General features: G+C 38.8%; 1 protein-coding gene across 1 annotated transcript; it reads left to right on the top strand.

Annotated features, from left to right (window-relative positions):
* Window positions 1-11,536: 11,536 nt before the first annotated feature.
* Window positions 11,537-17,384, top strand: LOC134317115 (uncharacterized). The gene is made up of 9 exons (XM_062997822.1): window positions 11,537-11,563; window positions 12,474-12,629; window positions 12,903-13,218; window positions 13,363-13,561; window positions 15,427-15,472; window positions 15,608-15,699; window positions 15,857-15,967; window positions 16,660-16,936; window positions 17,037-17,384. Exons 1-9 carry the CDS (start codon window positions 11,552-11,554, stop codon window positions 17,238-17,240), a joined length of 1,413 nt encoding a protein of 470 aa, XP_062853892.1. The 5' UTR covers window positions 11,537-11,551; the 3' UTR covers window positions 17,241-17,384.
* Window positions 17,385-17,396: the final 12 nt, after the last annotated feature.

Below are 17,396 nucleotides of genomic sequence, written 5' to 3'. Positions count from 1 at the left end.
GACACTGTATTTTAAAACTCCAGCAGCACTGCTGTTTCTGATCCACTCACACCACCACCATGTCAGTGTCACTGCAGTGCTGAGAATGATCCACCACCTAAATAATACCTGCTCTGTGGGGGTTCTGACCATTGACGAACAGCATGAAGGGAGCTAACAAAGCATGCAGAGAAACAGATGGACTACAGTCAGTAATTGTAGAACTACAAGCGAGTTCTTTTGGCTATGTAGTGTGTATATGTAGTGTTGGCTATGTAGTGAGTATTATATGTATATACAGTATGTATATATATATATATATATATATATATATGTGTATGTGTGTATGATGTATGTATGATGTATGTACATTTTGATTTTGTAGTAAATAATATTCTAACCCGAAGAACATCTTAATCTCAAATAATTAGAACTAAACTGACAGGGGAGCAGCAAAAAATAGTTGTACATATACAAATAACTGAGTACATAAAAAACGTAATAAATGCTCAACATATTCATTCAGTAATTCACTTTAAACTCAACTTTAACTTCAAACAACCGTTACTGTACATATTGAACTGCTAATAAAGCACAAAACTGAAAAATAACCTAATACATTTTGTGTTGTCATAATGTTAAGGTCGCAGATGGTTATTTAAAAATGATTGGCTTTTCTAGATGTATGAAAAACGCATCTAAAATTACCAAAGGCATGTATAAACGTGGTTAAATACAACGTTAACACAGCATTATTAAGATACACAGTTATTTAACTGTAATCAATCAAGTACAGCTCATTTAAGCACTTTGAATATTTTTATATAGCTTTTTTTTTTTAAAGTCACATAATAACAGCATTACATATACATACACTTAAACTTTAAACTTTTTAAAGAATTAAAACGAAACCATACGTTACTAACCGCTAGAACAAATAAATTAGGCAAAGGTAGCACAGAATTATAGGCGTTCCCCGCAACGAGTCAAAACCGATGTGCGCATGCTCAGTAGGACAAATCGATGGGTAGGATAAATCGACAGAACACCGGTTCAAGCCCCGCCACCACCAAGTTGCTACTGTTGGGTCCCTGAGCAAGGCCCTTAACCCTCAACTGCTCATTGTGTTCCGCTCATCGTGTAAGTTGCTTTGTATAAAAGCGTCTGCTAAATGCTGAAAATGTAAATATAAGCACAGGCGGACACGGTCAATTCTGAGACCTTCCCTACACACTTTCTCCCTGCGCCCTATAGTACACTTAACATTCTTTAAAGACCAGAAAATATATTTGTAATTCACATTACATGACCAGTGAGACGTTAGAAAACAACATTCCTTTTCTTAGAATAGCCCTTTTTTTTAAGAAAAAATTGTTCTTGTGTAAATTACTGCCCCCCCCCCCCCCCCCCCCACTGGCTGCACTCGCCAGGTCGTTATTATTATATTACAATATTTTCATTAAGTAAAATTAAAAGAACTAAAACTGTGCAGTAAAAATACCAGAGGCAGGAATTTGGACCTGAAGTGTAACTTCTGAGTGACTTTTAATTCATTCTGATCAGCTATCAGCATCTGCAATTTGTTAAGGGGGCCCAACATTATTTATCGCGTGACAGCCCTAATTATTATGTTCATGTGTGTCCTTTTCAGCAGCAGTATTGCACACATTTTGCACCTAAGGCTGCTATCTTGTGGACTGTTGATTGTTCAACAGTAATTGAATACATTTTTTAAATGGTATCTTTTGTTGAGTTTTTATTACACAATACTTACTCTGCCCTTTTTGAATCCTGCACCTGAAAAATAACCCAAAGTATGAAAAAACTAAAACTAATACTAAAACTAATAAAAACTAAACTAAAACTAAGCATTAAACAAATAATAAAAACTAATAAAAACTAGCAAACCCACTCTAAAAACTAATTAAAACTAACTGAATTAGAGAAAAAAAAGTCAAAACGAAATAAAACTAAACTATAATGAAAAATCCAAAACTATTATAACCTTGGTTCGATCCCCATGCGGGGCGGTCCGGGTCCTTTCTGTGTGGAGTCTGCATGTTCACCCTGTGTCTGTGTGGGTTTCCTCCGGGAGTTCCGGTTTCCTTCCACAGTCCAAAGACATGCAAGTGAGGTGAATTGGAAATTCAAAATTGTCCATGACGTGAAATGATGAATCTTGTGTAATGAGCAACTACTGTGTCTGTCATGAATGTAACCAAAGTGTAAAACATGACGTGAAAATACTAATAAATTAATAAAAAAACAGAAAAGTTACAGCATGTCTTTGAACTGTGGGAGAAACAGGAGCCCCCGGAGGAAACCCACACAGACACGGGGAGAACATGCAAACTCCACACAGAAAGGACCCAGACCGCTCCACCCAGGACCTGTGTGAGTCTTGCTGTCTTGCTGTGAGGCGACAGTGCTACCCACCGAGCCACCCTTGGAAGTGGGGTAATATATTTCTGTATGTGCTGGTTTAATCATGATTATACACAGTAATGAGCAGGATGTATGAACAATATAAACACAGAACAATACAAGAATGAACAAGAGAAGCAGAAATAAATCACTTTACTACTAAATATTAATACTAAGTATAGTGCACAGCATCATGAGGCTGTCTGTAAAGGGTTTGGCATGTTCTTCCCATGTCAGAGTTGATTTATTGTGGATTTGGGTTTGCTGTGATTGACTCTGAGCTTATAAACCATGTAAAGTGTTGATGTGCTGCTCAGCAGTCAGGATTGAATTGAGTAAGTGAACTTGGGTGAGGAGGAGTGATTATATCAGCATGTTATTATAATGAATGAATGAATGTGCTGTTATCAGTACTCTACACTCCAGTCCAGTAGAGGCGCTAATAACCCTAAACTCTAAACATCATTCACCTTGGGAGCAGATGCTAGCTGATAGTGGGCAAGTTCTCGTCCGGCTAGAGATGGCGACGGGAGGACAGCGTGGCACGCTGTCGCAGGCGGTTGGCAACAACTGGGCTGTGAGTGGACAAGACATTATGGGGTGAGAGGGATGATATGAACGGATATGAATTAAACGTAATAGAAGAATTCATGGAGGAGGAACAGTTAGTATGCCTAAATGATGGGACAAGCACAAGAATTGATATTGGGAGGGGCTCAGAATCAGCAATCGACCTCACTATAGTGACAAAAACAATGTCTGATAGATGTGAATGGGAAGTAATAAAGTAACTACTAGTAAAGAGTATTACTAGTAGTAAAGAGAAAACAGAGTTAATAGTAAAGACTTTAGTTAATGTACATAGCACAGAAAATTTGAGTGAAGATGAAAAGAGAGCAAGAAAATAAATAACTGAAAAATACCAGGTTCAACTAGAAAATGAGAGAGAAGAAGGAGACGTATTGAACATGTTATTCTCAAGAGCAGAACTTAATAACGCACTAAGGAAATTAGGAAAATCATCACCAGGGGAAGATGGAATCTGTTATTGTATGTTTACATTTACGGCATTTAGCAGACGCTTTTATCCAAAGCGACTTACATCACAGTGTACAGCTTGAGCAATTGAAGGTTAAGGGCCTTGCTCAAGGGCCCAACAGCAGCAACCTGGCGGTGGTGGGGCTTGAACCAGCGACCCTCTGGTTACTAGTCCAGTGCCTTAACCACTAGGCTACTGCTTGCCTGTATGTTAGAAAACCTAAGTGACAAGGGAAAGGATGTGCTTATAAGTTTATATAAGAGGATATGGGTAGAGGGGCACATTCCAATTGCATGAAAAGAATTAGTAATCATTCCAATCAGGAAGCCGGGAAAAGACCCTAAATATCTGAGCAATTATAGACCTATTGCTCCTACATCTCATATGGGAAAAACAATGGAAAAAATGATAAATAAAAGACTGTCATACTGGATTGAAACAAAAGGAATACTGCAGAGTCATCAAAGTGGATTTTGAAGAGGGAGGAGCATAGATCCAGTTATACGACTAGAAGATGACATAAGAAAAGCTCAAATAAATAAAGAGACATTGATAGCTGTATTTTTTGACAGAAAAGGCATATGACATGTTATGGAAGAAAGGTCTGTTAATTAAACTAAACCAAATAGGAATTAAGGGACGAATTTTCCAGTGGGTCAAGGAATTCTTAACAAAAAGGAGAATAAATGTTAAAGTTAATGGAGAAGTTAGTAAAAGCTACAGCGTTCCACAGGGAAGTTTTGTTAGTCCTTTACTATTCTCTGTGATGATAAATGAAATATTCAAAGATGTAGGACAGTCGGTAAATGTTGCACTGTTTGCAGATGATGGAGCTATGTGGAAGAAAGGAAGAAATATAGGTTTTGTGGTAAACAAGAAGCAGAAAGCTATAAATAGTGTCGAAGAGTGGGCCCTGCAGTGGGGATTTAGAATATCAATCGACAAAACTAAAACTATGTTTTTCTCCAGAAAGAGAACAGATTTAAATGTAAAACTTAATGTAAAAATATCAATGAAAGAGCTGGAAAAAGTAGAGCCATTTATATACTTAGGAATTTGGTTTGATAAAAGACTAACATGGGCAATACATATTCAGAATATAAATGACAAATGTAAGAAAGTATTGAACATAATGAGATGTTTGCGAGGGGTCGAATGGGGAGCAAGCAGAACTGCGTTAAAGGCGATCTACACAGGGCTCATTAGATCAGTGTTTGATTATGGATGCATGGTGTATGGATCTGCGGCTAAAAGTTTAACAACCAAACTAGACATTATTCAAAACCAGGCATTAAGATTATGTTGTGGGGCAGTTAAAACAACACCGGTGACATCAATCAATCAATTCAAGTAGAGATGGGGGAAATGCCTCTACATTTTAGAAGAGACCAGCTGGCCCTGGTATATTGATGGATGGATGGATAGATAGATGGATAGATAGATACTTTATTAATCCCAAAGGAAATTAAGGCCTCAGTAGCAAGTTACATAAATCAAAGTCAAAAAGTAAGTAATAGAAAGTAATAGTACACACTACAGAGATTCACATTATACAAAAAATTATCTGTATAACCACAACACTCAGACAAGTCAAGTCAAGTCAACTTTATTTATATAGCGCTTTTTACAATAGACATTGTCTCAAAGCAACTTTACAAAATCCAGGACCAACAGATACAAAAATCCCTGTTGAGCAAGCCGAGGGCGACAGTGGCAGGAAAAACTCCCTGAAAATGACAGGAAGAAACCTTGAGAGGAACCAGACTCAGCAGGGCCCATCCTTCTTGGGTGGCCTGGAGGATACTTTAAATAAATACACGATTTACACAGAGCATACAAACACAGAATTAAATGATCTAAAAGTTATAACTGGTAATAATAAAGTCTGTAGTGATTTCTTGTCATTCTTGGTGCAATTACTCCAGACCCGTCACATCCGGCACGAGCAGCATAGTTGTCACGGCAGTCTCGACTTTAATCCTTAACCTCGGCGGGTAAACAGGTTTCCATCAGAATGCCTTTGGAGTAAAACAACAGAGAATGTAGTTAATAATGTACAATGCTAGTTGAGTAAAACAGTTTTACAGAGAGTTTTAGACTCCGGCAGCCCTAATTATTACAGCATAACTAAAAGGGAGAGCGAGCAGGTAACAAGGTCATGAAGGCTTTCACAGGACATCAGCGCCCATCTCCCCACCGTCATCAAACCTGAGTGATCGGATAAGAGAGGCAGAACGACAGCAACCCAACATCCCTGATCACCACAAGTTTCTATGACCAAGAACCCCCAAGCTCTGCTCCTTTATCTATACTAATCAAAAGCCTGAGAAAATAAATATGTTTTCAGTCTAGACTTAAACATTGAGACTGTGTCCGAATCCCGAACAGAGGCAGGAAGATTATTCCAAAGTTGTGGAGCTTTATAAGAAAATGCTCTTCCACCAGCTGTGGTCTTTTTAATTTTAGGAACTATAAGTAACCCTGCATCTTGTGAACGAAGTGGACGCGCTGGGCTGTAGTGATTAATAAGTTCACTCAGATACTGTGGAGCCAGACCATGTAGCGCTTTATAGGTTAGTAAAAGTGTTTTGTAATCGATGCGGAATTTAACTGGCAGCCAGTGTAGAGATGATAGAACAGGACTAATATGATCAAATTTATTAGTTCTAGTTAGCACTCGAGCTGCTGCATTTTGAACTAACTGGAGTTTGTTTATGGATCTACCAGAGCATCCAGTTAGAAGAGCATTACAATAATCTAACCGAGAAGTTATAAACGCATGGATCAGTTTTTCGGCGTCATTAACAGATAGTATATTTCTTATTTTATAGATATTACGCAAATGATAGAAAGCAACTCTAGTAATATTATTAATGTGTGTATCAAAGGAAAGATCTGAATCTATTGTGACACCCAAGTTTTTTACATCTGGGCTGGGAGTAACAGAGAACATGTTTAGGTTTAGCACCAGGTTAGACAACTTGTCTCTTGCAGCTTTAGAGCCAACAAGTAAAACCTCAGTTTTATCTGAATTAAGTAAAAGAAAATTACACGACATCCAGTTTTTTATGTCGTTTACACAATCTTCTATCTTACTGATTGTGTCAGTATCATTTGGTTTGGCTGATATATACAGCTGTGTGTCATCTGCATAGCAGTGAAATTTTATGCCATGTTTATGAATAATTTCTCCTAGTGGAAGCATATAGAGTGTAAATAATAGAGGTCCAAGTACCGACCCCTGTGGAACACCACACTTTACTTTTGTAGTTTCCGAGCATTTATTATTTACATAAACAAATTGCGAGCGGTCAGTCAGATATGATTGAAACCAAGAGAGTGCGAGTCCTTTAACACCAACTGTATTTTCTAGCCTCTCCAGTAAAATGTTATGATCGACCGTATCAAACGCTGCACTAAGATCTAATAGAACAAGAAAAGAGACACATCCATTATCAGAAGACATTAACAACTCGTTAACTACTCTAATTAATGCGGTTTCGGTACTATGATTGGGTCTAAATCCTGATTGAAATTTTTCATGAATACAATTTTCATTCAAATAAGAACATAATTGTTTGGAAACGACTTTTTCTAATATTTTAGAGACAAAAGGAAGGTTTGAAATTGGCCTATAATTAGCTAGTACATGTGGATCAAGATTAGGTTTTTTAATCAGGGGTTTAATAACGGCACTTTTAAACAATTTAGGTACATACCCAAGTCTAAGGGATGCATTGATTAATGTAAGCAGGGGCTCTACAATAGCTGGGAGTAAATCTTTAAGTAAACGAGTTGGAACAGGATCGAGTATACACGATGATGACTTAGATGATTTAATCAGCGCAGTTAGTTCATTTTGGGAGATTGGATTAAAGGAATTTAGTTGGATTAACTCGTTACTATTATCACCAATGCTGCTCGGAGTGAGTCCATACTTAACATTGGCAAGTGACACACTTTGACTCTGAAGTCGTATTTTTTCTATCTTGTCATTAAAGAATTTTAAAAAATCATCGCTGGTACAGTCAGGTGGTATATTAGATTCAGTTTCATTGATGTTTTTATTTAATTTGGACACTGTCTCAAAGAGGAATCTAGGATTGTTTTTATTTTTCTCTATTAGGGATGAATAATATAAAGATTTAGCTTTTATAAGGGCATGTTTATACTCAGTTAGAGCATCTTTCCAAGCAATCTTATACACCTCTAGTATAGTGTGACGCCACTTGCGTTCTAATTTCCGTGCTGCTTGTTTAAGTTGCGCATGTGTGGTCATTGTACCAAGGAGCAAGTTTTTTCTCCCTAATCAGTTTAGTTTTGAGTGGGGCTACGTTATCTAAGGTTGTGCGCAGTACGGTCTCTAGGTTTTGAGTTGCCTGATCTAGTTCTTTAGGTTCTGGTGTTGATATATTTGGTAATTCTGGTAGGCAGTTTATGAACGCTGCTGCAGTTGCAGATGTAATAGTGCGCTTACATTTAAAATGATGTGGTTGCTGTATATTATTGGACAGGGACACTTCATAAATTAGTAGGGAGTGATCAGAAATTAAGTCATTCTGTGGTACAATTTCCAGGTTGTCTATGTTTATACCATAAGTAAGTATTAAATCTAAGGTATGTTTACAGCGGTGAGTGGGTCCTGTTACATTTTGGGTGATGCCTAAGGATTCTAAAATAGAATCAAACGCAATTTTGAGTGGATTACACTTATCCTCATAATGAATATTAAAGTCACCAACAATTAAAGCTTTCTTAGTTGATAAGACTAATTTAGAAAGAAAATCGGCAAATTCGTTAAGAAATTCTGAGTAAGGACCAGGGGGTCGATAAACAGTAACCAGTTTAAACATACTAGTTTTATCAGATGAACATTTATTGGTTATGTCAGAGATAAGAACCTCAAACGAGTTTGTTATGGGAGATGATTTTACAGTAAGACCTATGTCTTTATCATAAATTGTAGCTATTCCTCCACCACGACCACTAAGACGTGGCTTATGTTCATAACTGTAACCCGGAGGAGATGCTTCATTTAAACCTAGATACTCATCAGGTCTAGCCCAGGTCTCGGTTAAACAAAGTGCACTAAGACTATTATCTGTAATTATTTCATTTACAATTACTGTTTTGCATGCAAGTGACCTGATGTTTAGAAGTCCTAACTTTAGTTTACCTCTACTATTGTTTTCATGTTCATTTAGATTAATTTTAATTAAGTTATTAAGACATACTTTTTGATTTTGTTTTGGCTTACACCTGCCACGGTAAACAGACACAGTCTCAATGGTTTGTGACCTAAGGATTCCAGGTGACGTCCGATGGCGACTCGCAGACAGTTGGTTAGGCCTGTTTGTCTGCTGCCTGGTCTTGGCTCTGGATAGTCAGTTACCACTATCTGCCGCTACACTAACGCGGTGGTAAAGCCTGTCACCTATGCTGCAAGAAATGCGAGCAGCACCCTCCCACGTGGGGTGGACACCATCCCGCTTCAAAAGACCAGGCCTTCCCTCAAAGGTGGACCAGTTATCTACAAAATCAATGCAGTTTTCTGAGCACCATTTAGACATCCAGCGGTTCAGCGACAACAACCTGCTGTAGGTTTCGCCACTGGGTCGAATCGGTAAGGGGCCAGAGCACACTACTGCCTCAGACATCGACCTAGCTAACTCACACACCTCTTTAACATTACACTTAGTAACCTCAGACTGCCGTAAGCGAACATCATTAGTGCCGACGTGGATAACAATCTTCGAAAATCTACGATTAGCATTAGCCAGCACTTTTAGATTTGCTCTGATGTCAGGCGCCCTGGCCCCCGGAATACAAGTGACTATGGTTGCTGGTGTCTCTATGGGGGTTGCAATACGCACGTGTCGGAGCTGAGAATCTCCTATAACCAGAGCACTTACATTAACAGGCTTCTCAGCGGGTGGCTCACTGAGTGGGGAAAACCTGTTGGACACGTGCAACTGAGATGGTCGGTGCTTTGCCCTACGACTATGTCGCCGAGACGTCACCCAGTCGCCCCGCTGTGAGGGCTCTAATGCCGGAGTTTGGGGTTCTGTACCTGAACTGCTGGCATTCGGGACTGCTACAGCTGAATCTAAGCCCTCACTAGTAGTAGTCTGTTCTAACGCCCGAATGCGCCCTTCTAACACTGAGATCTTCTCCGTCAGACTAACAACTAATCTGCATTTATCACATGTAAAGTTATCACTAAACACGGAGAAGGAATAACTGAACATATTACACTCGATACAGGGAAATAAAGCTCCTGCAGGGGCCATTTTTACAAAGAAATGTACTTAGCTTTAGAAGATGAGTTGAAGTTGATGTTTATGTTGATTTCACCGGCGCTTCTGCTGGTAGTCACAGAAAAACGGCTTTAATTCCGGACGAAACAGGCGATGATGAGCACCGGAAACCGGAAGTCGCCGGAACACCTCTCCCACCTTCAACAACACACAACAACAACAGGACCTGAGGGTACATATGGTACATGTGGTATATATGGAGGTGTTATTTCAGTTAACATTATATTGTTAACATTATACAACATATTGGGCAAATCTGAGAGGTCATACTGAAAACCACATAAGCCAATCAGTATTAAAGCAGTGTCGAGAAAGAGCGAATGATAAAGTTAGAAGCTATGGATGGACAATAAATGGAAAAGTTAATGACATGGAAATAAGATCATTAGAAGTAAGTCCTACAGTGGCATATCCAGCAGTCCCTCCCTGGGTACAAGAAGAAGTTACAGTTGACCCGTGCCTGTTGGACAAAAGACCATGAGAAGAACATGAAATAGACAAGTACTGGGTGATGAATTATATGGATAAAAAATATAAAAACAATACTATTATATATATACAGATGCACCAAAAATAACAGACAAAAGAATGGGAATCTCATGTCATACCAGAACATAAAATATTCTGTAATAAAGTTGGCTGTATATACGGCAGAATTGGTGGCAATTCAACAAGCAATGACATGGGTAGAACATAACAGTGGCATCAGATTCCAGTTCAGCTCTGTTAAGTCTTGAATCGCCTCAGGCGGATGCAAGACAAGATATCGTATGGGAAATAAAACAGTTGGTAACTGGAATAACAAAATCAGGGACAAGAATTTTATCTGTATGGGTTCCGGCTCATGTAGGAGTAGCAGGGAATGAATGTGCAGACAAATATGCAAAACAAGCAGCAGGGAAGGATGGGATTGAAATTAAGACCAAATATAGAAAAGCAGAAATTAAAAGTATTGTAAAAGCTAAAATTAAAGACAATTGGCAAAAGTTATGGGGCACAGCACAGACAGGTTTTATATTATTCAAAGAAGATGAAAACAGGCAGAGGAAAACAGGAGGAAGAATTGTTATGAAGGTTGAGATTTGGACACAGGGCTCAATAGCACACTAGTATTAATTAAGAAATATGAGAATGGTAAATGTGATTACTGCAATAGTCCGGAGACAGTAGAACATGTAATTCTTCACTGTTCTAGGTATCATCATTATAGACTCAGATTAATGATTCAACTAGGTTGTTTCTTTTTTTCTTTTTTGAAGGAAACAGGATATAGGAAAATTTTATGGAATCAAAAAAGGGTCATAAAGATTTTGAGTTTGTAAAACAAAAGTCACAAATGTACTGAAACTTGTAAATGCATTTAAACAACTACATGCACGAAAAATCCAAATCCACAAATGAACTGGAATGTGCAAACATGAAACAGAAATTAATATTAATAATAATTCAAATGTACAAATGTGAAAAAAATATTTTAAATATATATAAATATATATTTTTTAATTTGTAAAAAATATTAGCATTTGTAAATCCGATCTTGTGAATGTGTGCAGTTAAAATCCTCTCATTCACCTTCTCTGCTGCAGTTGCGAAACTCTTGCTGCAGTTGCGAATTTTGACCCTGTTTTGACGCCTAATTGATGGACCAATAGGAAAGCTTTAAGCTGGACCAATCAGATTGCGAGGTTTGTTTAACTAATCAGAACACTGATTTGTTGCTGTCACTCAATTTCGGCACGCTGTTGGAACACGCCTCCCAATCTCAGTCATGGAGCTTCCAGCCAGAGGTACAATGGAGAGTCAGGTAAGGAACAATGCTAGCTCATGTTGCTTTTGCAGAAAGTTCGTTTTAAAAATATAACAGGCAGGTTCTGTGTAGTGCTTTTATTTATATTGTCAGTTTGACTCCTGTGCTAGCTTTGGGTAGCTGTAGCCAATTAATTAACCATCTTTAGCTAGCTAGATAAACAGCTAGCAGCAGGGTATTCTAGCATAGCAAGCGAAGTGCATGTCGTTTGTTTTGCTCCCTGATTTTTATATCACTGCAGCACAGTTATCTTGAATAATGGCAGACAGAATGTATCATGTGATCTCTTTTGATTCTGCGGGCTAGTTAACTAGTTAGCTAACTAACACAGGCATTTGCTGAGCTTTGGTCAGCTTTTGCAATGGAAAAAACACTGTAGGACACCAGCTTTTTAGCTAGTATATCAGAACATACAAAAAATGTCCAGTACCTCTTGTTTTACTAGTAGTTTTTCATTCATGGTCAGTCTTCAGCATTTAAGGCATTGCCCTAATGAGCTGGTATTATATTTTTGTAACACTATGTAACACGTTTTTTGCTTAAAACTGTGTTCGTATGATTCCATTCCTTAAATGCAGGCAGTGATCCTTTACACATTTTTTTAAAAAATCATCAGTATAATTGCAGTAATACAGTACTCAGTATGTTACCACTAAGAATGTTTGTACTAAAGTGCTCATATTTGCCAGGGAGAGGGATCAGCAGTCTGTTTGGGGCTGATGGAATTGTGCCTTCACAATGTGCTGTGTAGCCTATGACTTTGAAACCAGTTATCAATGTTATTTACAAATAGTTTTTTTCTGTGTCTGATTCATTTGAGGTAAGACAGTACACTACATTGAATTTTGCCATGGATGTTTAAGTTGAAGGATGTTTTAATACACAACTTTCTTGATCTCGTTCTCAGGTGATGATGGGAAGAGAAGTCTTGCAAAGACTACAGTCGCGGTTGGAGCAGGCTTTTCAGAGGCAACCCCTGGATCTAGACTATTTAGAGTTTGTGTGTGTCAGTGAGATGACACTCATAAGATCACTTGCTCCTTATGTCACATTCCCCCAAGAGGTGCGTAAAATGTAATAAAGTTACACTAGGTTGAGGATCTTTGGACTGGATACAATTCAGATATGCTCGGAATCAGATTTCGACTGACAGTCTGAACATAGTGTAAGCACAACCTAAAAGTGCTGATACAAAGCTTATTTGATTTTTTCATCTCTGATAAGAAATACATGCATTTGTACTTTACATTCTAATTTATTTTAATGTTGTATTAATGTTTCACGTGTGTGTTACAATAAGTGTGTTCATTACATCTATTGTGAATATTTCCAAAAGGTGCTTGAAGGGCTTCACAATCTTATTACACTCATCAACACTGAGCTAGATCAAAGAAGAACCACCATTTTGGTTGATGCAGTTGATGGAGCAAGAGGATGTCCAAAGCTATGTGTTTCCAAAGACCACCTTGAGCACCTTTTAGAAATTGGTCTGGCTGTCCCAAATATATGTAACTTACTTGGGGTGTCACAGAAGACAATTCGTCGTCGGATGACCGAATGGAACCTCTCAGTGAGAGACTCTTACAGCCAAGTATCTGATGAGGAGCTGGACAGCCTGGTACTAGCTGTCAAAAAAGATTCACCAAATTTAGGTAAATTTAAACTCCAGTCACTTTGTTTTATTAATTATTCAGCTTTATCAGGGTTTTCCAAACTGGCTGCAGTTCAAAATGGCAGTGTTACAATATTACACTTTCTCTTACTATACATTTTTTATGATTGTCACTTTCTTTTAGGTCACAGGATGGTCAAAGGCCGCTTGAAGGCCTTGGGTTACAAAGTCCAGTGGACGAGAGTCTGGGATTCGATGCATCGCGTAGATTCAGCTGGGATCCTCGAAAGACTGGCAAGTGTTGGATGCGTTGTAAGAAGGACCTACAGCGTCCCCAGTCCTCTTAGTCTTGTGCATGTGGACACCAACCACAAGTTAATTAGGTATGGAAATTGCAGCAATTCAGCTGTATTTGTTATTTATGTGTAAGTCATTATATAGAAACGTAAGAACACAGACTTCTTTACAGTGTTGATTGAAGCCAGTCTGCAACACACACACAGCCATTTTTTACAGCCCCTTTTATGTATCTTTTTGCCCTAAATGGATTTTGAACAGTATGTTTTAGGCCAAAGTTTCTCATAACTATCGTAAAAGAATGTCTAACGTTTAGGCACACACACAAATGTGTTGATAATCTGGTTAAAGGGAATATGAATATATGTTTTCAAATAAGAAACATACAATTTTTTGTGGTATTTCAATGACTCAGTAAGCTGCACTGAATGATGTTTAAGATGGTAAAGTAGTCATATGTTTGTAGGACATAATTTACTCCAGACTGTACTCTGTTGAGTGTTAAGACTCCAAAAACCAGACCATTTCCACAGAAATTACCCAAACACATCCTATTATTTATGAAATTGTACAACCACTCACTGTGGTTCACATGCTTTCTATAATTGGTCATACATACAGGGGTTGGACAAAATAACTGAAACACCTGTCATTTTAGTGTGGTAGGTTTCATGGCTAAATTGGACCAGTCTGGTGGCCAATCTTCATTAATTGCACATTGCACCAGTAAGAGCAGAGTGTGAAGGTTCAATTAGCAGGGTAAGAGCACAGTTTTGCTCAAAATATTGCAATGCACACAACATTATGGGTGACATACCAGAGTTCAAAAGAGGACAAATTGTTGGTGCACGTCTTGCTGGCGCATCTGTGACCAAGACAGCAAGTCTTTGTGATGTATCAAGAGCCACGGTATCCAGGGTAATGTCAGCATACCACCAAGAAGGACAAACCACATCCAACAGGATTAACTGTGGACGCAAGAGGAAGCTGTCTGAAAGGGATGTTCGGGTGCTAACCCGGATTGTATCCAAAAAACATAAAACCACGGCTGCCCAAATCACGGCAGAATTAAATGTGCACCTCGACTCTCCTGTTTCCACCAGAACTGTCCGTCGGGAGCTCCACAGGGTCAATATACACGGCCGGGCTGCTATAGCCAAACCTTTGGTCACTCGTGCCGATGCCAAACGTCGGTTTCAATGGTGCAAGGAGCGCAAATCTTGGGCTGTGGACAATGTGAAACATGTATTGTTCTCTGATGAGTCCACCTTTACTGTTTTCCCCACATCCGGGAGAGTTACGGTGTGGAGAAGCCCCAAAGAAGCGTACCACCCAGACTGTTGCATGCCCAGAGTGAAGCATGGGGGTGGATCAGTGATGGTTTGGGCTGCCATATCATGGCATTCCCTTGGCCCAATACTTGTGCTAGATGGGCGCGTCACTGCCAAGGACTACCGAACCATTCTGGAGGACCATGTGCATCCAATGGCGGTGCCTTGTATCAGGATGACAATGCACCAATACACACAGCAAGACTGGTGAAAGATTGGTTTGATGAACATGAAAGTGAAGTTGAACATCTCCCATGGCCTGCACAGTCACCAGATCTAAATATTATTGAGCCACTTTGGGGTGTTTTGGAGAAGCGAGTCAGGAAACGTTTTCCTCCAACAGCATCACGTAGTGACCTGGCCACTATCCTGCAAGAAGAATGGCTTAAAATCCCTCTGACCACTGTGCAGGACTTGTATATGTCATTTCCAAGACGAATTGACGCTGTATTGGCCGCAAAAGGAGGCCCTACACCATACTAATAAATTATTGTGGTCTAAAACCAGGTGTTTCAGTTATTTTGTCCAACCCCTGTAGTTCATGCTGTACTTCCATATACAAAAGTGTGTTGCTGTTTAACGTGAACAGTGTCAGTAACGCTGCCATTTTTATTGTGCAGATATGGCATTGTTTTGTTTGGAGGGATTGATGGGTTTTCAAGAAAGGTAACATACCACATACTTGTTTTAAAAATGAATAGAGAAATGTTCAGTGTACTTCAGTAGCACTGTGTACTGTAGTCAGCATATTTTGATCATCTTTAATGCACATTGGTTTTCAGTGTGTGACTGTGTGTCTAGATTGTCTATTTGCAGGCAGCTAACAACAATAAGGCAACCACAGCCTTCAACTTTTTCCTTGGTTCTGTGAGGGAACATGGTTTGCCATCAAGGTAGTAGCTGATTTTTTTTTTTTTTTTTTTTTATATATATATATATATATATATATATACATACATGAGTATAATTAATTTGCATGTGTGTAAGAAAAATATGAATCCTTCATTCATAATTGTAGTATTTAATTATGTGTTTTTGTGTCTGAGAAAGGGTGAGAGGAGACCAAGGATCTGAGAATGTAGATATTGCACGCTACATGTTTGAGACTCGTGGCTGTGGCAGAGGCAGTTTCATAGCTGGAAAAAGCGTTCATAATCAAAGGTATCTTGCAGTTCCCAATAATTCTGTTCATGAGAATACAGTGTGCATATGTGTATATATTTTATTTACACACACACAAAATGTATGTGTATATTAGGGGTGTCACGATTCTCTAAATCCTCGATTCTATATCCGATTTTAGGGTCACGATTCGATTCTCTTTTTTTTTTTTTTACAGCAGAGAGGCCTATGCCAGTTTTAGATTAGTCTATGGTCAGTCATTGGTTTGATTCATCAAATTTACAATATCTTATTTCAAAAGGTGGGCTTGATAAGTGATGCAAAGTGATACAAGTGATCTGTAATACACCACATTAGGCACTAATGGTCAAATTTAAATAATTTAATTAAGATATAAATGTAACAATCTTGTTCGCAGTCAAGTGGAAAACAACAAACCATACTCTGCAGGTTAGCTAACTAGCGGCGTCGGCTACAGTGTGCTGCTCAATTTGCGTAGCGTGCTGATCACTTTGCGAAGCGTGCTGCGTCACTTTGTGTAGCGTGGGTGCTTGCGTAGCTTAGAGGGAGGGATCGTCAATCCTCTTTTTGACTTCGAGGCTCGAGATCGTGACACCCCTAGTTTATATGTATGTGTAATATTGTGCAGATGTTGACTACACTGTCCACAATGGCAGAAGGATTTGCATTAAATACTAAACGCAATTTTCCCCTGAACTCCCTCCCCGTAGAATAGAACGGGTCTGGCGGGACGTTTGGAACAGTGTGACCAGTGTCTACTATGATTTACTTCATTTCCTCGAAGAGGAAGGTGTCCTGGACTTGGCCTACAGTGTACATCTCTTCTGTGTCCAGTATGTTTTTATACCACGAATCCAGGATGACCTAGATGCATTTAGAGCAGGATGGAATGACCATTCACTACGCACTGAACACAATCTTACTCCAAACCAACTGTGGGAAATTGGTCTAATCCAAAGTCCTGATGACCATCCTGACTCTGTTGAGGTTTGTAAATTTTCTCCATCATTGGAGATTTTATTATAGTAAAACTTTTAATTAAAAAATTTTTAAACGTGTCTATAGTTAAATCCAGTTTTCATTTCAGGATTTCAACTACTTGCCACTCGAAGACACAGACATGGATCGAACAGGAATTCAGGTTCCTGAACTGGTGTGTCCTTTGCCCAACGAACACATAGAAATGCTTAGAGAGCTATTTGATCCTGTTGCTCATTCAGCATGCTTTGGGGAGGACATTTACAGGGCAGTGGTACAGTACGTAGAAGGTGTGACTGAATCAAGTCGTTAGTCCCTTGCATTAACAAACAGACTTGCAACTGATTTTACGATGCGTTTGAGTTTATTTCCAACATTATGAATAACTGAAGGATGAAATATAAAGTATCTGTTGTGAACAAGAAACAATGAAAATAAAATGTGCATTTGAAACAAAGCATATTGTCTA

This window comes from Trichomycterus rosablanca, chromosome 1 (assembly GCF_030014385.1).
Source record: "Trichomycterus rosablanca isolate fTriRos1 chromosome 1, fTriRos1.hap1, whole genome shotgun sequence".
Lineage (NCBI taxonomy): Eukaryota > Metazoa > Chordata > Actinopteri > Siluriformes > Trichomycteridae > Trichomycterus > Trichomycterus rosablanca.
Note: the sequence above shows the minus strand (reverse complement) of the source record. Positions and strands in the feature narration are given on the sequence as shown.